Raw genomic sequence first — 21957 nt, 5'->3', positions numbered from 1 at the left:
CTGAACTGAACAGCCACACTTAACATGCCATAGATCTTATACAAGTGTAGCTGCCAGTTTATTACCCTGTAACAGAACCATATAATACCGTTAGTAGGCTATAAGTAGACTAGGTGTGCAATTATGCAGTAGCACTTCACTTCACTTTCCAAAAATGGTAAGTGCTACTACAGTAGGTTCAGTAATTATAATGCGCCATTGTGCCATTCCTGTGAAATGTGTTGCCAACAACAAGGGCAATGTGGTGAATTCCATGTCTAAATGTGGTGGAGACCTTGTTGAGTAGACAATAATATAACTTTATTGAGTCCCAGGGGGGCATTAAGATGGAATTACTTTTATACTTTTACACCTTCAACTTCTATATATGACTACTAGCAAAAACTCAGACAAGGATGATGAAACTCTAGGAACTATTTGAGCTCTCTAAAACCCAATTGACTCCATACTCCTCTTATAAATATCCAGCACAGTCCAAATCTCACAGCAGACTTGTTATACTATTCACTATTCTCTATGTTTCATCTCCAGACATAGCATACAGTAGATTTCTGGATTTTGCTAGTGAACAGAACATTGATATATTGAAAAAGTGATGTGAAACTGATAAGTGAAAATGAATTTCATGGTGAATTACAAGTCCCTCAAAGCATACATTCGTTCACAAACTCAGTGACTCAACAACTTCTTTTGCATGTAGATTTATAACATGTTTATTTTGAAGCTCATACAGAGTACAAAGCATTTACGCAGAAGCCCAGTAACACAACATAACAACCCACATGTAAAATAGTACAGTTTACTATAGAATACTACAGTACTTACTATAAAATTCTGTGGTAAACTGTAGAATACTATACTACACACTGTAGTATACCTCGAGCATGTGTAGTACTTACTATAGAATGTTGTAGTATACTGTAGAGTAAATACTACAGTATACTACAGACCACAAAAACACCACAGCAAATACTATAGTAATGTTCACAAAAACACTAGTCTGCAAAACACTTTAATAGTACAGTAATATCCGCAAAAACACTAGAGTAATTACTATAGTATACATTCAAGTATTTGATTTGCATATACACTGCCCATTAACCCATATCCCAATGTGTGCCACCCATACGAAACCTACGTGCCAAGTATAGACCATATAATGTGTTCCCTACAGTTTATTAAACAAAGAGCAGAAGCTCTGAATCCTACATACGTCTTATGGAAAATCTGCTCTTTGAGTATTTTGTCCAGTAGGTTTCCTCAAAGACAAAGCCCCCACTGCTATGTCAATGATATAACAAAAGCACTATTGTAAATACTACTGTAATGTCTGCAAAAACACTACAGTGAATACTACAGTAAAGTCCGCAAAACCACTACAGTGAATACTACAGTAAAGTCTGCAAAACCACTACAGTGAATACTAAACAGTTTTTTCATGTGGGAACACACGCCTTTGACATCTTCAAAATTAAATAATTTTTAACTGATTTATTATGATTACTTAGCAGCTGTAAACAGTTCAAATGATTGTACAATCTCAGAGGCTGGGTGGACTCATCTTCAACCGATAAGCTGAGGTATGTATTTTTTATGTTACACATTTCTTGAATTGGACAATCACAACACCGCTATTGTGGCAACACTTCATGACAAATCACAACCCTGTCAGTTTCATGACAACAACAGACAACCTATCATAACATTTTATGACATTTGATGACTTTGACAGATATGATACAGTACATCAACAAACAACAAACCCTTTTATACAACAAACCCTGTTCCTGTCACGCTCTGACCTGAGATATCTCTGTTTTCTTTATATTTGGGTTAGGTCAGGGTGTGACGAGGGTGGAAATACTAGTTTTTGTATTGTCTAGGTTTTTGTATGTCTAGGGGTTTTGTAGGTCTAGGTAATTTGTATGTCTATGGTGGCCTGATATTGTTCCCAATCAGAGTCAGCTGTTTATCGTTGTCTCTGATTGGGGATCATATTTAGGCAGCCATTTTCCTTTTTGTGTTCGTGGGTTCTTGTCTATGTGCCTGTTAGCACTCATTTGTATAGCGTCACATGTCATTTTGTTATTTTGGTTAGTTTGTTCTGTGTTCATCATTATAAAGAATGTACGCGTACAACGCTGCGCCTTGGTCCGATTCATATGACGAACGGGACAGTTCCTGTAGGTTTTTGCTCCAACCCTAATTTAGCACACCTTAATCTGATAATTAGCTGGTTGATAAGCCGAATCAGGCTATACTTCTGGGGTTGGAATGAGAACCTACAGGAGGATAGCTCTCCAGGAACAAGTTTGGAGAGCCCTGGTCTAGATCCGTAATTCCCTGTTTCCTAACAGTGTCATTGTGTCGACTGACATAACTATGATGTTATGTTACTATGTTAAGACACAGTGTTGCGTGGGAACTAGAAACCATGATGGAAGTGAAATATTAGGCTACCAGTTATTTTCCACAACATAAAGGTTTTCCAACATCATAAAGGTTTTCCAAAAGAGTAAAACATGCATGAATACAGCCACTGTATTTATATGACATATAGATTCCTTAGCCTCCAAATTATGTAGGCTGTCAGTCATAAAGTACTATTTTCTTTGTTAACAAGGATAAATTAGTCAGAACAACTATTCCTGTTCAGCAGAAGAGTTTACCATTTTTTGGCACACAGAAAAGCAGCATAAAATTCTGGTGCAAGACACTCATCGTTAAAAATGAATATTCACTATCACTATTAAAATACAAACAAAACAACATAAAATAATATCCTTTGCTGTATCTCATAAGTACACTGCTTAATTGTTGGTGGTTGGTTGATTCTATTCCCTTTTATTCCCAGTCCTCTTGTCTAAGTGTGCAGCAGCAGGAGGCATCTCTCATCCCTGCATGGTCTCTTGTCATGTTCTAATCAGTCCCAAGGCAACTGAATAGGCACATCACTGCGTTCGCCTCGGCTCCGAGTGCCCCTCCCTTTGACTGAGAGGTGTGGAGCACAACAAGTGTCCCTCTGCATCCATCCTCTCACTCCCATCTTTGACAGAGGTGCGGAGCACAACAAGTGTCCCCCTGCATCCATCCACCCTCCCACTCCCCTCTTTGACTGAGCATAGCCCAGCAAGAGGCACAGGTATTGTCCACTGGTAAGGATGAATCCATGCATATCATATGACATTCAATAAGATGTCCCTCTTAAGTGTGAGATGTCATCCTTAAATGTCACCAGTCAGTCATGACCCTAAAGAGCCATGAGGAAATTGATGTCCACTGGCTACTGCACGGCTGAATGAAGGTTGACTGCACAATTTCTTTGTGACATTAAGTGTGTCTCATAGGTCATATATAACCTGTGGAAGGGAAAAAATGAGAAAATGTGCCCCCTTAAACATCAGTTTAAGAACAATATGTTCTACTTATGGTTTTCAATACAAAAGAGGTACTGGAATGGAAGGTTGCATATTTGGTGCAAGCAAATGGAATGCAATGTTTGAGACAAGACAATCAAAGTGCAGTATGATACAAGATGATGCTCAAATCAAATCTTTTTTACATCTATAGTTAATGTTGTCTTTTCCAATCAGACTTTCCCCATAGAGAGATTGGCATGTAATTGAACATAATCAAGAATTGTGTATTAAAAGAATTCCCTGTTAATCATCTTCCCTCTTCGCCACAATCAGTGTCTCTGTATGGATTAATCCACCATCCACTAAACACAGACACAATAATGAAACATATTCATGACATTCAGAAAGAGTTTAGACAGATTGTACATACTTCTGCTAAGCAGAGATGTGCCTGCAGCGTAAAACATATTGTGCTAGTTTAGTGACAGGTAGTCTAGCGGTTATGGCCAAAAGGTCCCTAGTTCGAATCCACGATGTGACTAAGTGAACATTCTGTCAATGTCCCCTTGAGCAAGGCTTTGCTCCTGTAAATTGCTCTGGATAAGAGTGTCTCCTAAATGATGTAAATGTATTTTGAAAAATACAACATTTTGAGTTCCAAGATGAGGTATTCGTATGTATAATATACTTAACATTTGGTGTTTCACAAGTCCAGCATCTAAAAAATGCCTTAGATCCAACTTAATTTGATCAATTCCAAAACTGTTATCTGTTAGATCTAGTTCATCATTTTGATTAGTTACTTTCAGTGATTGTGTCTTATTGTTTTAACATTGATTTATGTTTTTGATTATCAGTCATTTTAACCCACTTTCGCAGGCATTGTTGAGCATAGTGCTCAATCCACTAGCAGTAGAATAAGTGGTGGTAGAGCTGCAAGCAGTGTGGAATGTTGCATTTGCCTCGGTCATTAAGGGTGGTGCTCATGACATTGTTGATGTTGGGAAAATGTTGTGTCATCGGCTTTGATATCCATGTACCATGATCCAGTACACCTCAAAGCACAACAAACTGCTTAATACTAATATAGAAATATAGTTTTCTTTCTTCAAACATGCATATAATATTGTGTAAAAGTGTCATGAAGTCTAAAAAATTGGAACTACCCACAATCCTTTAAAAACGGGGCCACATGGCAAGTTGTTGCAATAATTTAGAGAATAGGGTGCAATTTGGGACCCAGCCTGTATCCTCTGTGCTCATTGCAGGGTCTGGCTCCTCTGGCCGGTCCCAATGGGCAATGGCACGTACAGTGTATGTGTTATAGTATATGTTCAAATTCAGTGTTTAAATCTGGGATATCTTCTCCATGGACACATTATGTGGGTGTTAGGGTCTTCTCAGTGCAGCGTCTGCCTCAGGTTTCTATGGCATTCTGGGATACCTTCTGCATTTCCTGAATGTTTATAGCACAGTATGGCTATTGCAGTAAATGTAACAGTACATGTTTAAATGTCATGTTTAAATCTGATACCTACTCCAGGTTATCTGAATGTCTCTCTATGGCATGTACAGTACAGTATGTGTGTTACAGTATATGTGATTAAAATCACATCTTTAAATCTGTCCACTACATGTCCCAATGGCACATACAGTCTCTATGAAATGTTTAAATCTGTCCTGTACATGTCCCAATACAGTATGTTTTGAAATGCTCAAATCTGGGATACCTTCTCCAGATCCTCCATGATCAGATCCTGCTCCTTCACGTCGCTCTCTGACGATCGCCCGCCGGATGTCCGCCCGACAACTTCCTCCCGACCCAGCCCCTTCCTGTTCACCAAAGCCAATTCCGACCCCCCTGAGCCGGCCCCGGTGGGCAGGTGCAGGTTCGCTGGTAAAACTGCGTTGCCTTGGATACGATGCGAGTAGGTCTTCTGGCGCTCCATGACTGCGGAGCACAGCTGGAATTTAAATGCGGCCTGGAACCCCCGTCGGAAGTTCTCATTGAAGAAGCCGTAGATGATGGGGTTGACGGAGGAGTTGAAGAAGGCCAGCCAGTGGGCCAGCGGGTACACGTAGATGTTGATGATGCGGTGCTGGCTTGCCGTCAGGCTGGCGTAGTCGCTTAGCATCATCAGCGTCCACAGCGGGAGCCATGACAGGATGAAGAGAAGCGCCACTACCAACAGCATCTTGATCACCCTCTTCTTCTTCTTCGACTGACGGTGGTTGTCCTGGCTGGGTTTCGTCCCACCGCTGCTGCCACTACCACTGCACCCGCCGGAGGAGGGTATGGCCGTCTTAAAGAGGGTGAATCCGATGCGTGCGTACATGATGACAATGAGTGATAATGGGGCTAGATAGATGTTAGCGAATAGGACGGTGGTGTAGATCTTCCTCATCTCTTGATTGGGCCAGTTCTCGCGGCACCAGTAGAAGGGGCGGGTGTTGTTGTAGCCGTCCCCCAGTAGGATAAGGACACGCTGCTCCTTGGTCACCTTGGAAATACAGAGTCACAATAAAAAAACAGAAAGGGATGAAAATGTGTCTGATGCTTACGCTTTACATTGATGTTAAACTTGACATGTTGATGTGTCCCTCTCAAATCCGTTGATTAATAAAACATGCACCAGCATTAGACAGTGTACCTGGAGCATGACCCCTGAGGGACACATTATGGAGATAGCCAGCACCCAGATGATGATGATGATCAGTGTGGAGGTGGAGATTGTCAGCTTCTGCTTGAAGGGGTATACGATGCAGCGGAACCTGTTCAGACGGGAGGTGAGGGGGGAGCATTCTGTAAAATGTCTGTATTGTGAAATTGTCTGTTGTGCTGTGAAATTGCATTGAAATTTTCTAAACACACACAAACACGCACAATAAATTAAATCAATTATTTAATCAGTTGAAAGAAACCTCACCTATCCACAGCTATGGCCACCAGAGTAAAGACTGAAGCTGACACTGATATGCCTTGAACCATCCCACTCAGCTTACACACTAACCTCCCAAAAGGCCAGCCTGTCAAAAGAGACATATTTAGAATATACAAGAATGGAGATATCTGGGACAAATAATGAGTCATGTGAAATGGATTCTGAGGTTGAATCTCTTTTCACATAAAATGTTATTTGTCAGTTACGCTGAATACAACAAGTGTAGCCTTTAATGTGAAATGCTTGCTTTACGAGCCACTTTCCGAACAATGCAGTTTGAAAATAAACAAAGAAATAAAAAGAAAATAGAAGTAACACAAAATAACACAACAAAATAACGATAACGAGGCAATATACAGGCTATATACAAGGAGTACCGGTACCGAGTCAGTGTACTGAGGTACGTGGTAGTTGAGGTGATTGATTGAGGTGATATGTACATGTAGGTTTGGTTAGGTGATTGATTGATTAATTGAAGTACTATGTACATGTAGGTAGGGGGTGAAAAGCAGAACATCCGGGTAACCATTTAATTAACAGTTCAGCATTCTTATGGCTTTGGGGTAGAAGCTGTTCTCAAGCCTTTTGGTCCCAGACTTGGTGCTCGGTAATGCTCTGCGGTAGCAGAAAGAACAGACTGTGACTTGGGTGGCTGTAGTCTTTGACATTTTTTCCTCTGACACCGCTTGGTATAGAGGTACTGGATGGCAGGGAGCTGAGCCGTACGCATTACCCTCTGTAGCGCCTTATGGTCTGATGCCGAGCAGTTGCCATACCAAGAGGTGATGTAGCCATTTAAGATGCTCTTGGTGGTGCAGCTTTAGAACTTTTTGAGGATCTGAGGGCCCGTACCAAATCTTTTAAGCCCCCTGAGGGGGGAAAAGGTGTTGTCATGAATGGGGTGTGCTCAGCCCTCCGTTTCCTGTAGTCCACGATAAGCTTCTTTGTCTTGCTGACGTTGAGGGAGAGTTTGTTGTCCTAGCACCACATTGACAGGTCTCTGACCTCCCTGTAGGCTGTCTCATCGTAGTCGGTGATCAGGCCTATCACCGTTGTGTCGTCAGCAAACTTAATGATGGTATTGGAGTTGTGTGCAGCCTCGCAGTTGTGGGTGAGTACAGGAAGGGGCTAAGCACGCACATCTGAGGGGCACCCATGTTGAGGGTCAGCGTAGAGAACCGTATTGTTGCCTAACCTCACCACCTGGGGTATGCCTGCCAGAAGGTCCAGTATCCAATTACAGAGGGAGGTGTTTAATCCCAGGGTCCTTAGCTTAGAGGGCACTGAGCTGTAATCAATAAACAGCATTCTCACGTATGCATTATTTTAATCCAGGTGGGAAAGGGAAGTGTAGAGTGCAATAGAGATTGTTTCATTTGTGAATATGTTGGGGCTGTATGTGAATTGGAGTGGTTCCAGCCTTTCAAAGCATTTTATGGCTGCAGATCTGAGCGCTATGGGGCAATAGTCATTTAGACAGATTACCTTGGTGTTCTTGAGCATGAGTACTTTGGTAGTCTGCTTCAAACATGTGGGTATTACAGACTGGGTCAGGGAAAGGTTGAAAATGTCAGTGAAGAAACTTGCCAGCTAGAGTATGCGTCCTGCTAATCCGTCTGGCCCTGCGGCCTTGTGAATGTTAACCTATGTAAAGGTCTTACTCACATGGGCTATGGAGAGTGTGATCACACAGTCGTTAGGAACAGCTGGTGCTCTCATACATGATTCAGTGTTGATTGCCAGAAGCGAGCATAGAAGGCATTTAGCTCCTCTGGTAGGCTTGCGTCACTGGGCAGCTCGCGGCTGGGTTTCCCTTTATAGTCCATGATAGTGTACAAGCCCTGCCACATCTGACAAGTGTCAGAGTTGGATTAGATTTTAGTCCTGTATTGATGTTTTGCCTGTTTGATGGTTCATCGGAGGGCATAGTGGATATCTTATAAGTGTCCAGATTTGTGTCCTGCTCCTTGAAAGTGGAAGCTCTACCATTAGCTCAGTGTGGATATTGCTCGCAATCTATGGGTTCTGGTTAGGATATGTACATACGGTGTGGGGACTATGTCGTCGATGCACTTATTAATTAAGCTGGTGACTAATATGGTCAATTCCTCAATGCCATTGGATGAATGCCGTAGCATATTCCAATCTGAGCTAGCGAAACAGTCCTGTAGTTTAGCGTCCGCTTCATCGGACCACTTCCATTTTGAACGCATCCTTGGAACTTCCTGTTTGTAAGCAGGAATTAAGAGGATAGAGTATTGGTCAGATTTGCCAAATGGAGGGCAAGGGAGAGCTTTGTCTGCATCACTGTGTGTCGAAAAGAGGTGACCTAGAGTTTTTTCATCTCTAATTGCACAGTAGACTTGCTGGTAGAAAGGAGGTAAAATATTTCAGTTTCCCTGCATTAAAATCCCTGGCCACTTGGAGTGTCGTATTTGGGTGAGCATTTTCTTGTTTGCTTATGGCCTTTATCGTGTCTTTGGGACTTTTTATGGCTGCAGGGGCAGTATTGAGTAGCTTGGATGAAAAGGTGCCCATTGTAAACGGCCAGCTCCTCAGTCTCAGTTACTAATATATGCATATTATTATTAGTATTGGATAGAAAACACTCTAAAGTTTCCAAACCTGTCAAAATATTGTCTGTGAGTATAACAGAACTGATATTACAGGCGAAACCCTGAGGAAAATCTAAACAGGAAGTGGCTTCTATTTTGAAAACTCCATGTTCCATAGCCTCCCTTTGCTGGATTTAAAGGGATATGAACCAGATTCCTTTTCCTATCGCTTCCTCAAGGTGTCAACAGTCTTCAGACATAGTTTCAGGCTTTTATTTAGAAAAATTAGCCAGAACGATAACATCGCGTCAAGTGGTCACATGAGTTTTGCTCGCGCAACAGAGTTTGGATAGGTATTGCTTTTCCCTCTCCTACTGTGAAAGACATTTGCGGGCGATATATTATCGATTATATATTTTAAAAACAACCTGAGGCTTGATTATAAAAAACGTTTGACATGTTTCTGTGGACATTATGGAAACTATTTGGAATTTTCATCTGCGTTGTGGTGACTGCTTTTTCCTGTGGATTTCTGAACATAATGCGGCAAACAAACTGAGGTATTTTGGATATAAAAATCATCTTTATGGAACAAACGGAACATTTGTTGTGTAACTGGGAGTCTCATGAGTGAAAACATCCGAAGATCATCAAAGGTAAACAATTAATTTGATTGCTTTTCTGATTTTCGTGAACAAGCTACCTGATGCTAAGTGTACATAATGTTTTGTCGTGCGATCGATAAATTTACACAAACACTTGGATTGCTTTCGCTGTAAAGCATAATTTAAAAATCTGACACGACAGGTGGATTAACAAAAGGCTAAACTGTGTTATTATTACGTGATTAAACTAATCATGTAAATGTAATTAACTAGGATGTTGGGGCACCAAGGAAAATCTTCAGATTACAAAGTTAAAATTTTCCTAATATAACTCAATTAATCTTCTAATTATTTAATTATTCTTTACCTCACATTAGTCTCATTCCAAACGTCATTTGGAATGTTGGAATGTTGGAATTGTTGGTTATCTGCACAAACCCAATCACGGAAATACACAAACAAACAAACAGTAGATATGGTTACAAGGAAATGATAGGGGAGGTTACCTAGTGGGCTAAGCCGATATGACGAGGTACGCATGGCCCGAAGAGGATTTCTTCAGGTGTGGGTTTTATTCGTAACAGTAGAAAAGGGCTGTCCCATGAGCCAGAACATGTTCAACTTTAAAGGGAATACAATTCTCGCACATTAACGGTTTAAAATCACATTACATCATTTCACAAATACTTTAATCTGTACTCATTCATTTTATACAATAATTAGACGCAAACCTCATAACGGAGGCTCCTGTATAAACAGAGTTATGGTCATGTGGCTGTACAAACGGTCCGGGTTATAGTTGGCTTCTCCACCGACCGTTTACACATTCTCCAAAACATGGATATTGTTCAGTTCTCAAGTTCTGTGATGTAGAAGGAGTTCCTTTGCTCTCTATGTGTCTCTTTCTGCATGGCCAGGAGGAGAGAGTCTCCTCCAAGAATTTACAACCTGAGATAACAGAACCTGGGTGTAGGAGGGAGAGAGGGTGTGGGAGAAAGATGTACATATAGGGAGGAACATAATACTGTAACACAAGAGAAAGATACACTTAGAGTGCATTTGCCATTCTGGTAAAATGCATTGTCTATTGTATAGGACAGGAGGCCAGAGTAAGGCCATGAGAGCATAGGACAGCTGGACAAACCAAGGTCAGAGGGACATACAAAGGAGGGGGTCAGCCAAATGACCAACTGATGGACTATAGACATAGGCCATATATTTTTAGGACATGAAGATGCTGAAGGAATGTCAGAAGAGACACATAGTCTACGAGTCCTAATAAGGACAGACATACCAAAGAACACACCAGGCTGAACGTAAGGGGGCCCATAGCATAAGATGGGCATGTATTATTTTTGGGACATGAAGAGGTCCTGTCACCATTATAACTTGCCTGAAAGCAGATATGGGCGTTATCGAGCTGAACAAGCAGGATGCACAGATTGGGATATAATGGTGGCAGATGGACTGAGGGAAGTAACTTCATATGCATGTGGGATGGACTCATATGATGTATGTGTATAAATCAGAGCCAGTGCTCTGGACAAGTGTGTGTTCCGCGGACCATCTAGGCTTCTGATATGTTTGCATTAAAAGCCTATATTGAATTCACAAGTTCTTGTAAGTGTTACATTTTGTTACGATTCTCCACGACAAGGGGGAAGCCACTCACTATACCCAAAGAGGGCCACGTCATGACACCTTATACAGCTCATTCAGTGCGTTCTTAGTGGCAGCATGTATTTGTAGTGGTAACAAAAAAAATATTATGAAAAAGAACATAAGCATTAACAAAAATGTATAGGGACTGAGCAAGGGGATACTTGGAAAGACAAGCAGAGTGATTGGAAACTGTGTAATAGACGTTGGGCAAAAGTAGATAGCACTCTAAGCACTAAGTTCATGACTTTGTCACTTTAAGTAAGTGCTGTAGGTATAGAAGTAGCAATGGTTGATGCTCTTGGACTGATTTTATCCATTGGACCTATCAGCTGTCAGAATATGACCATTACAGTACACACAAACATTCAAGAAAATAACCCCAATACCACAAACAACATGTTAGCAATACTATCACAGAGAAAGTGTGGAAAGTGTGTGACATGTTAGAAAGTTGTTGGCATGCAGGATTGTTAGGGTTACTGTGGTTAGAGTTGAGCCAGAGGGTGGACATGAGGCTAGGGTTAGGGTTAGGGTTACTGTGGTTAGAGTTGAGCCAGAGGGTGGACATGAGGCTAGGGTTAGGGTTTCTGTGGTTAGAGTTGAGCCAGAGGGTGGACATGAAGCTAGCGTTAGGGTTAGGGTTACTGTGGTTAGAGTTGAGCCAGAGGGTGGACATGAGGCTAGGGTTAGGGTTAGGGTTACTGTGGTTAGAGTTGAGCCAGAGGGTGGACATGAAGCTAGCGTTAGGGTTAGGGTTACTGTGGTTAGAGTTGAGCCAGAGGGTGGACATGAGGCTAGGGTTAGGGTTACTGTGGTTAGAGTTGAGCCAGAGGGTGGACATGAGGCTAGGGTTAGGGTTACTGTGGTTAGAGTTGAGCCAGAGGGTGGACATGAGGCTAGGGTTAGGGTTACTGTGGTTAGAGTTGAGCCAGAGGGTGGACATGAAGCTAGCGTTAGGGTTAGGGTTACTGTGGTTAGAGTTGAGCCAGAGGGTGGACATGAGACTAGGGTTAGGGTTACTGTGGTTAGAGTTGAGCCAGAGGGTGGACATGAAGCTAGCGTTAGGGTTAGGGTTACTGTGGTTAGAGTTGAGCCAGAGGGTGGACATGAAGCTAGCGTTAGGGTTAGGGTTACTGTGGTTAGAGTTGAGCCAGAGGGTGGACATGAGGCTAGGGTTAGGGTTACTGTGGTTAGAGTTGAGCCAGAGGGTGGACATGAAGCTAGCGTTAGGGTTAGGGTTACTGTGGTTAGAGTTGAGCCAGAGGGTGGACATGAGACTAGGGTTAGGGTTACTGTGGTTAGAGTTGAGCCAGAGGGTGGACATGAAGCTAGCGTTAGGGTTAGGGTTACTGTGGTTAGAGTTGAGCCAGAGGGTGGACATGAGACTAGGGTTAGGGTTACTGTGGTTAGAGTTGAGCCAGAGGGTGGACATGAAGCTAGCGTTAGGGTTAGGGTTACTGTGGTTAGAGTTGAGCCAGAGGGTGGACATGAGACTAGGGTTAGGGTTACTGTGGTTAGAGTTGAGCCAGAGGGTGGACATGAAGCTAGCGTTAGGGTTAGGGTTACTGTGGTTAGAGTTGAGCCAGAGGGTGGACATGAAGCTAGCGTTAGGGTTAGGGTTACTGTGGTTAGAGTTGAGCCAGAGGGTGGACATGAGACTAGGGTTAGGGTTACTGTGGTTAGAGTTGAGCCAGAGGGTGGACATGAGACTAGGGTTAGGGTTTCTGTGGTTAGAGTTGAGCCAGAGGGTGGACATGAGGCTAGGGTTAGGGTTAGGGTTACTGTGGTTAGAGTTGAGCCAGAGGGTGGACATGAAGCTAGCATTAGGGTTAGGGTTACTGTGGTTAGAGTTGAGCCAGAGGGTGGACATGAGACTAGGGTTAGGGTTACTGTGGTTAGAGTTGAGCCAGAGGGTGGACATGAAGCTAGCGTTAGGGTTAGGGTTACTGTGGTTAGAGTTGAGCCAGAGGGTGGACATGAAGCTAGCGTTAGGGTTAGGGTTACTGGGGTTAGAGTTGAGCCAGAGGGTGGACATGAGACTAGGGTTAGGGTTACTGTGGTTAGAGTTGAGCCAGAGGGTGGACATGAGACTAGGGTTAGGGTTTCTGTGGTTAGAGTTGAGCCAGAGGGTGGACATGAGGCTAGGGTTAGGGTTAGGGTTACTGTGGTTAGAGTTGAGCCAGAGGGTGGACATGAAGCTAGCGTTAGGGTTAGGGTTACTGTGGTTAGAGTTGAGCCAGAGGGTGGACATGAAGCTAGCGTTAGGGTTAGGGTTACTGTGGTTAGAGTTGAGCCAGAGGGTGGACATGAAGCTAGCGTTAGGGTTAGAGTTGAGCCAGAGGGTGGACATGAGGCTAGGGTTAGGTTTACTGTGGTTAGAGTTGAGCCAGAGGGTGGACATGAGGCTAGGATTAGGGTTACTGTGGTTAGAGTTGAGCCAGAGGGTGGACATGAAGCTAGCGTTAGGGTTAGGGTTACTGTGGTTAGAGTTGAGCCAGAAGGTGGACATGAGGCTAGGGTTAGGGTTACTGTGGTTAGAGTTGAGCCAGAGGGTGGACATGAGGCTAGGGTTAGGGTTAGGGTTACTGTGGTTAGAGTTGAGCCAGAGGGTGAACATGAGGCTAGGGTTAGGGTTACTGTGGTTAGAGTTGAGCCAGAGGGTGGACATGAGGCTAGGGTTAGGGTTACTGTGGCTAGAGTTGAGCCAGAGGGTGGACATGAAGCTAGAGTTAGGGTTAGGGTTACTGTGGTTAGAGTTGAGCCAGAGGGTGAACATGAGGCTAGGGTTAGGGTTAGGGTTAGGGTTACTGTGGTTAGAGTTGAGCCAGAGGGTGAACATGAGGCTAGGGTTAGGGTTACTGTGGTTAGAGTTGAGCCAGAGGGTGGACATGAGGCTAGGGTTAGGGTTACTGTGGTTAGAGTTGAGCCAGAGGGTGGACATGAAGCTAGAGTTAGGGTTAGGGTTACTGTGGTTAGAGTTGAGCCAGAGGGTGAACATGAGGCTAGGGTTAGGGTTAGGGTTAGGGTTAGGGTTAGGGTTAGGGTTACTGTGGTTAGAGTTGAGCCAGAGGGTGAACATGAGGCTAGGGTTAGGGTTACTGTGGTTAGAGTTGAGCCAGAGGGTGGACATGAGGCTAGGGTTTGGGTTACTGTGGTTAGAGTTGAGCCAGAGGGTGGACATGAAGCTAGAGTTAGGGTTAGGGTTACTGTGGTTAGAGTTGAGCCAGAGGGTGAACATGAGGCTAGGGTTAGGGTTAGGGTTACTGTGGTTAGAGTTGAGCCAGAGGGTGAACATGAGGGTTAGGGTTACTGTGGTTAGAGTTGAGCCAGAGGGTGGACATGAAGCTAGAGTTAGGGTTAGGGTTACTGTGGTTAGAGTTGAGCCAGAGGGTGAACATGAGGCTAGGATTAGGGTTAGGGTTAGGGTTACTGTGGTTAGAGTTGAGCCAGAGGGTGAACATGAGGCTAGGGTTAGGGTTACTGTGGTTAGAGTTGAGCCAGAGGGTGGACATGAGGCTAGGGTTAGGGTTACTGTGGTTAGGGTTGAGTCGGAGAGTGGACATGAAGTTAGGGCTAGGGTTGTGGTCGAGGGTTAGGGTTGAGTCGGAGTGTGGACATGAAGCTAGGGTTAGGGTTGTGGTCGAGGGTTAGAGTTGAGCCAGAGGGTGGACATGAGGCTAGGGTTAGGGTTGTGGTCGAGGGTTAGGGTTGAGTCGGAGTGTGGACATGAAGCTAGTGTTAGATTTAGGGTTGTGGCTGAGGCAAAAAAAAAATTGGTGTTCGATTCTGCGCTTCAGTGTTTTTTATTTTTTAAATACACTTCAGGAAAGGTGATACCTAGTCTGTTGAACAACTCAATGCATGAGAGATTTTATATTTCTAAGACACATTTATACCTATAAAACCATTGTTTTAAGTGTTTTATTGCGGGATCACGGTGTTAATGCTGTTCTTAACAGACCGTGTTCGGCTGTGTTTTACCATCTCCTGTAACTAAGTATAAGCATGTCAGACTCCTCTGTTTTGGAGTCAGATCCAGAGATGGAGTGTCAAGCCATAAGATGTGAGACCTGTGATACAGTTTATTCACTGTAGTGAAAGCAAAATAATTTACTGACTTAAACAATTAAGAAGAGAATGGATGCTGTTTTTGATGGAACCAAGGGGATGATCCAGGGTTCTCCATGAGATTCCGTTTCTTTCCTGTAGCTACTGAGGATACTACTTTGCACCACTTTTTCATTTTAACACATCAGGAGGTTGAAAAGATTTGGCACAAATCCTCAACAAGTTATTCAGCTGTACCATTGAGAGCATATTGACTGGCTGCATCACTGTTTGGTATGGCAATTATACTGACCTTGATCACATGGTGCTACAGAGGGTGGTGCAGACAGCCCAGTACTCAGCCCATTGGGGCTGAGCTCCCTACCATACAGGACCTCTATATCAGGTGGTGTGATTGAAAGGCCCGGAAAATTGTTAAAGACTCCAGCCACCCAAGTCATAGAGTGTTCTCACTCCTTCCGCATGGCAAGCGGTACCGTTGCCTCAAGTCTGAGAACAACGGCTCTTGAACAGCTTCTATCCTCAAGCCTCTCAAGAAACTACACTGGACTTTGTGCAAACTAGAAACTGCATATCCTGAGGCTGCATTTATTTAATTAAGCAAATCTGAGGACAATGTGACAGAAGATGTATCAACACATCGCCTGCACTACTCGCTCATCAAGAATTCTAAACCATTGTTACTCCCCCTTCCGGGATGGCTACAAGGCCCTCCCCCACCCTCCCTTCAGCAAATCAGATCTGAGGAAGTACACTTGGTAAGGACTGTTCAACGTTGGTCTGACCAATTGGAATCTATTTTTCAAGATTGTTTTCAACCCACGGACTGGGATATGTTCTGAGTTACCACTGGTAATTACATTGACGTATACACTGATTCTGTGACCTAGTTCATCGGGAAGTACATATAGGATGTCGTTCCCACTAGGACAATTAGAACTTATCCAAACCAAACACAGTGGATAGATGGCAGCATTTAAAGACAGCAAGGTGACTAGGAACATGGACGAGTACAAACAGCCCAGCTATGCCCTCCCTAAGGCAATCAAACAGGCAAAACGTCATTACAGATACAACGGCTCAGATGCGAGACGTATGTGGCAGAGACTCCAGACAATAACAGGGAAAACCAGGCACATCGCCTTGCTTCTGGATAAGCTAAACACCTTCTTCACCCACATTAAGGAAAACACAGTTTTGCCGTGAGAACTTTGAGCTCTCATTTTCCATGGCCAATATGAGTAAGACATTTAAGCGTGTTAACCCTCACAAGGCTGCCTGCCCAGATGGCATCCCTAGCCACGTCCTATGGCCTCTCCCCTGAAGCCCTTCTCTCCCTGGCTCTCGCTCTGGTAACCCAGCCTCGATTCTTTTGCCATCGCGTGGGCCCCAGGCGACTATCGCATTGAGTAAGTCTCCTCTCTCTCTTTGCTTTTGCTCTGCTGGCGAGGCTTGTATTTCAGATGTGTTCTGTGACTGTGGGTTCACACGCTTTTTCAGTTCTGTCCACACATTTTCTATAGGATTGAGGTCAGGGCTTTGTGATGGCCACTCCAATAACTTGACTTTGTTGTCCTTAAGCCATTTTGCCACAACTTTAGAAGTATGCTTGGGGTCATTGTCCATTTGGAAGACCCATTTGCGACCAAGCTTTAACTTCCTGACTGATGTCTTGAGATGTTGCTTCAATATATCCACATAATTTTTCTTTCTCATAATGCCATCTATTTTGTGAAGTGCACCAGTCCCTCCTGCAGCAAAGCTCCCCCACAACAAACTTCAAGGTTGGGATGGTGTTCTTTGGCTTGCAAGCATCCCCCTTTTTCCTTCAAACATAATGATGGTCATTATGGCCAAACAGTTATATTTTTGTTTCATCAGACCAGAAGACATTTCTCAAAAAAATATGATCTTAGTTCCCATGTACAGTTGCAAACCGTAGTCTGGATCTGTTATGGCTGTTTTTGAGCAGTGGCTTCTACCTTGCTGAGCGGCCTTTCGGGTTATGTCGATATAGGACTTGTTTTACTGTGGATATAGATACTTTGTACCTGTTTCCTCACAGAACACGTCTCCTTCCTGAGCGGTAAGATGGCTGCGTGGTCCCATGATGTTTATACTTGCGTACTATTGTTTGTACAGATGAACGTGGTACCTTCAGGCATTTGGAAATTGCTCCCAAGGATGAACCACACTTGTGGGGGTCTAAAAAGGTTTTTGCTTGATTTCTTTAGATTTTCCAATAATGTCAAGCAAAGAGGCACTGAGTTAAAGGTAGACCTTGAAATACATCCACAGGTACACCTCTAATTGACTCAAATGATGTCAATGAACCTATCAGAAGCTTCTAAAGCAGTGACTTCATTTTCTGGAATTTTCCAAGCTGTTTAAAGGCACAGTCAACTTAGTTTGTGTACATTTCTGACCCACTGGAATTGTGGTACAATGAATTAAAAGTGAAATAATCTGTCTGTAAACAAATGTTGGAAACATTACTTGTGTCATGCATAAAGTAGATGTCCTAACCAACTTGCCAAAACTATAGTTTGTTATTAACAAGAAATTTGTGGAGTGGTTGAAAAATTAGTTTTAATGTCTCCAACCTAAGTGTATGTAAACTTATGTAAATTTATCACAAAAATTGAGGATTAGCTGATAACTACGAAACAAACATTCTGGATAATATAGAGAATCTGGAACTATTTATTGATCAGCATTTTGATATGCTCGAAAAAGAAACGGATACATCGAAGCGAACAAGAGAAGACCTTTCCTCGAGTTCTGCTAGCGAAACGGGAGGAAAGTCAACGTTTAAAATTCCAAACTTAACATTGGAGGAGGACGTTTTTATAACTAAGATAGAGTATTGCTTGCAAGCATGAGTGAGCAGTTAAGAAAAACTGGATCTTTTGCCTGGGCTAATGGGGGAGGTTGAGGCCAACAGGAATGGATTACAGTAATAAAATTATGGAAGAAATACGAGCGGAAAATAAGATATTGAAAACTACCGTGGACTCCCTAAAAGACACTACAGAGAGGCTATGGTATGATAATAAAACAGCTGAATTACTTGATCTAAAGTGCAGGAGTATGAGAAATAATATTGTTATAATGGGAATAAAGGAGGATGAAAATGAAAACTATCAGTCAACGGAGGAAAAGGTCAAGGTGTTCATGGAACATAATATCAAGATGACGAACGAACAGGTGGAAACAATTGGTTTTCAAAGAGCTCACGGTTTTGGTGGCAGAGCAGAGGGAAGGCCCTGTCCGATCGTAGCTATGCTAACCCACTACAAAATGAACATTGCCTTGTTACAACAAGGTAGAGAATGGAAGAACACCCCATTCTCTATTAATTAACAATTTCCTCATGAAATAGTGGAAAGACAACGTGCCCTGTACCCCTTCGTCATGTGGTCAATAAATTATATGTAAATAATCAAACGTTCAAGGATTCGAAGATTACAACATGGCTGTGAGTGATAGCTACCTCCTGTTGAAGTAGTCCCTGATACATATTTGCACCGTTCTTACACAGTACAAATATGGATTCATAGTTTTTTTACAAAATAATATTTTTTTGCATGAACAACTTTTTTAGATTTTATTCATGCATTATGGAACCGTGAACTATGTGGATTTAAAATAAGGTTGGATTTATGGTCATGCAGATCGGGTGTGATGAACTTATCCTTTTCCTATTTAGGCAATATGGAACTTTGGACTGTATGGACGTAATATCAGGTTTTGATTTAGGGGAAGGCGAGGATGGGTAAGGCAGACCTTTTTTTCTTTATCATTTTTTATGTATTGAAATTGAAGATTGTACATTAGAAATACCAAAGGTACTTTTTTTGTTTAGTATGATACGTCCTAATTGTAGAGGTTGGGTATATTAAGACTGAAACGCTGTTATATAGTGTGACCCTTGTTCACTAATGTGAATCAGAATTTTGGTATTTGGTATTTTATAAGGATCTCCGTTAGTTGTTGCAAAAGCAGAAGCTACTCTTCCTGTGGTCCACATAAAACATGAAACATAATACAGAATGACATAATACAGAACATCATTAGACAAGAACTGCTCAAGGACAGAACTACATACATTTTTTAAATGGCACATGTAGCCTACATATCAATGTATACACACAAACTATCTAGGTCAGAATTATTAGCTTTTAAGATAAAACTTAATAAATGTGAATAGATGTATTATAGGTCTAGGATAAAGGATTATATAATTAAAAACCTGCTTAGGTTCTCTATTGGAATAGGCCTATACGATCCTAAAACATTTGGTATTATCCTTTTACATTTTTAAAATAAATCTCAATATAAAAATGTAAAGGATGATTATTCTTCCGATACACACCGGCAAATGGATGGATTAGGTATTGTCAACAGGGTTGTTGTCTCTAGTGTGTGTGGGCTGGTTAACACTGGGATAAAGGGATTCAAGTTAACGGTATAACTAATATAATAATTGTCTTATGGAAGCACTTCTCTAAGCGAGAGAAAGATATATTATATATTTCTATATAAGCTATTTATGCTACCATTTATATTCTTGATCCTAATGACATAGACCGAGGTGTAAAACAGCTGAGGTGATAGAGCAACGACCCTGGAATAAAAAAACATCATGTGTAGGGTGGAGAGAGGGTTGGTTTTACAGCTGTTCTCGCTCTGGAATGTCAGTACTACATGTGTTCTTGGCTGTCGTGTCGTGGCTGTGTCGGAATCGATTGTGAGTTGAACTTGAGTATGCCTTCCCATAAGGGAGTGTCCGGGGTTGGCTTGCGGTTGGCTCTGGCAGAGCCATGGCACGATACAACAGGATATAATGTGATGCCTAAGACACATTTTTTACTTGCGGTCATTTGAGGCCGTTAGAATCTGTTCCTTTTTCCTTCTTCCTTTTTTTTCAGAATACAACATGATATAATGAGGACTACATGAAATATGTCTTGCATGTAATGGACATTAAAAATAGGTACTGGACTTGTGATATATTTTGGTTGTTTTCTTTTTTTAACAATTGAATCCAATGAATTGAGCAGGATAGACTGACATGCTTATAGCCTAGCTAGGACTTTCAAATATGAGCATGCATGGATAAGATTGTGCTGTGTGCTGTTATTATTTATTTTAATATTATGTATTAATGTTACAATTTTTTTCTGACTGTTTTCCATGTTATTTGGTTAGTTCTCTTAGGCATCCTAATAGATAATTATGTTATCATGGGACTGCCCACATTTCCCTCTGGCCAACGCCAATTGGCGGCCAAGGGTTTGCCTTAGGACGCAAAGGTGCATCGTAAGTCAGGGAGATGGTCTGATGGTCTTAGGGACAACAGACCTAGATATTGGGGTTTTAGTGGGTGGAATATTAGGACAATTGGTTTACAAAGTTGCAGATACAGTATGCTTAACAGTGCAAATTATATGGACACTTAATCATCATGGTGCTTTTTTTTTTACAGACATTGGTTGTGGTAAGTATAATTGAAACTTGAGTATCATTATGGTAAGTGGGAAAATAAGTATAGCAAGTTATAATTGTAAAGCAGATCATAAAAAAAGAAGTTAAAATTTTACGTGGCTAAAAGAGAAATAACATAATATATATTGTTTACAGGAAACTCATTCTAAGAATATAGATGAGGTTGGGTGGAAAAAGGACTGGGAGGGAGAAATATATTTTTGTCATTGTCAAAGAAACTCAAAAGGGGGGGATTTAACTAATTAATACAAATTTTGATCTGATTGTGCAAACTGTGCAAACAGATCCACAAGGAAGATGGATTATTTTAAATATGCTACTGGACCAAAAACAGATCTGACTAATTAATCTATATTGGCCAAATAATGATGAAAATATTTGAAAATATATATAATAATCTATTGAGCTCACAAGCAACAAAATAATCTATTATTATGGTGGGAGATTATAATTTGGTTTTAAGTACCTCAATGGATCGTAAAGGAAATCATTCTACAAACTATCACCCTCAAGCACTTAAGGAGATCACAAAGATTAGGATACATGAGAACTAGGGGATATATGCAGGTTGAAAAACCCTGACCTAGTGAGATGTATATGGAGGAGGCTTAATCAACCTAGCCGTCTTGATTACTTCCTAGTCTCATTCTTGCTAGCATCAAAAGTTTTTAAAAAGTATTCATAGGAATTGGTCTCCATATAACTCTTACAGAATTTCCACGCGGACGGGGATATTGGAAATGTAATCAAAGCCTATTGGATGACAATTTGTTCTTAACTAAGACAAAATCATTCATAATTAACTTTGTTTTGTACAAAGTCAAAAGAGATTAGACAAATAAAAGAAATAGAGGAAGTAATAGCGCAGGTAGACGTTAATGGCAACTGTACTATAGAGGCACAAAAAAGGTTAGAGGAACAACAAAAAGAAATGGAGGTACTTATTCAAGAACGATCAAGTGTAATGCAGTACAAAAATAAAGCGAATTGGATGAATAATGGGGGGAAAATGCACAAAAATGTTCTTGAATCTTCAACACAGAAATTCTACCGAAAAGAATTTACAGAAACTCGATACAAATGACGGAATTATCTATGATTCACCAAATTTTGAAAGAGGAAGCAAAATATTTTAAGCATATGTGTTATTTTCAGTCTCCTCCATTTCCACTGAATTATGTTAACTGTAAGGATTTATTTCCTACTACTACTAACTACTAATAATAATGTAAAATTAACAAATTTACAGAAAGACCCG

At 41.7% G+C, this 21957-nt stretch overlaps 1 protein-coding gene across 1 annotated transcript in view; it reads right to left on the bottom strand.

The window, feature by feature from the left end:
- Positions 1-697: 697 nt before the first annotated feature.
- The window catches only part of LOC109868805 (neuropeptide FF receptor 2), a 35665-nt gene continuing 14405 nt past the window's right edge, over positions 698-21957 (bottom strand). Inside the window, exons 2-5 of the mRNA XM_020458528.2 lie at positions 6287-6386; positions 6011-6131; positions 5090-5860; positions 698-3359 (exon numbers count right to left, since the gene is read on the bottom strand). Of these exons, the coding sequence (XP_020314117.2) occupies positions 3342-3359; positions 5090-5860; positions 6011-6131; positions 6287-6386 (1010 nt within the window). The 3' untranslated portion in view covers positions 698-3341. The remainder of the gene's footprint in view (positions 3360-5089; positions 5861-6010; positions 6132-6286; positions 6387-21957) is intronic.

This window comes from Oncorhynchus kisutch, linkage group LG23 (genome assembly GCF_002021735.2).
Source record: "Oncorhynchus kisutch isolate 150728-3 linkage group LG23, Okis_V2, whole genome shotgun sequence".
Lineage (NCBI taxonomy): Eukaryota > Metazoa > Chordata > Actinopteri > Salmoniformes > Salmonidae > Oncorhynchus > Oncorhynchus kisutch.
The sequence above is the reverse complement of the archived record's forward strand: the minus strand, read 5'-3'. Positions and strand labels throughout refer to the sequence as shown.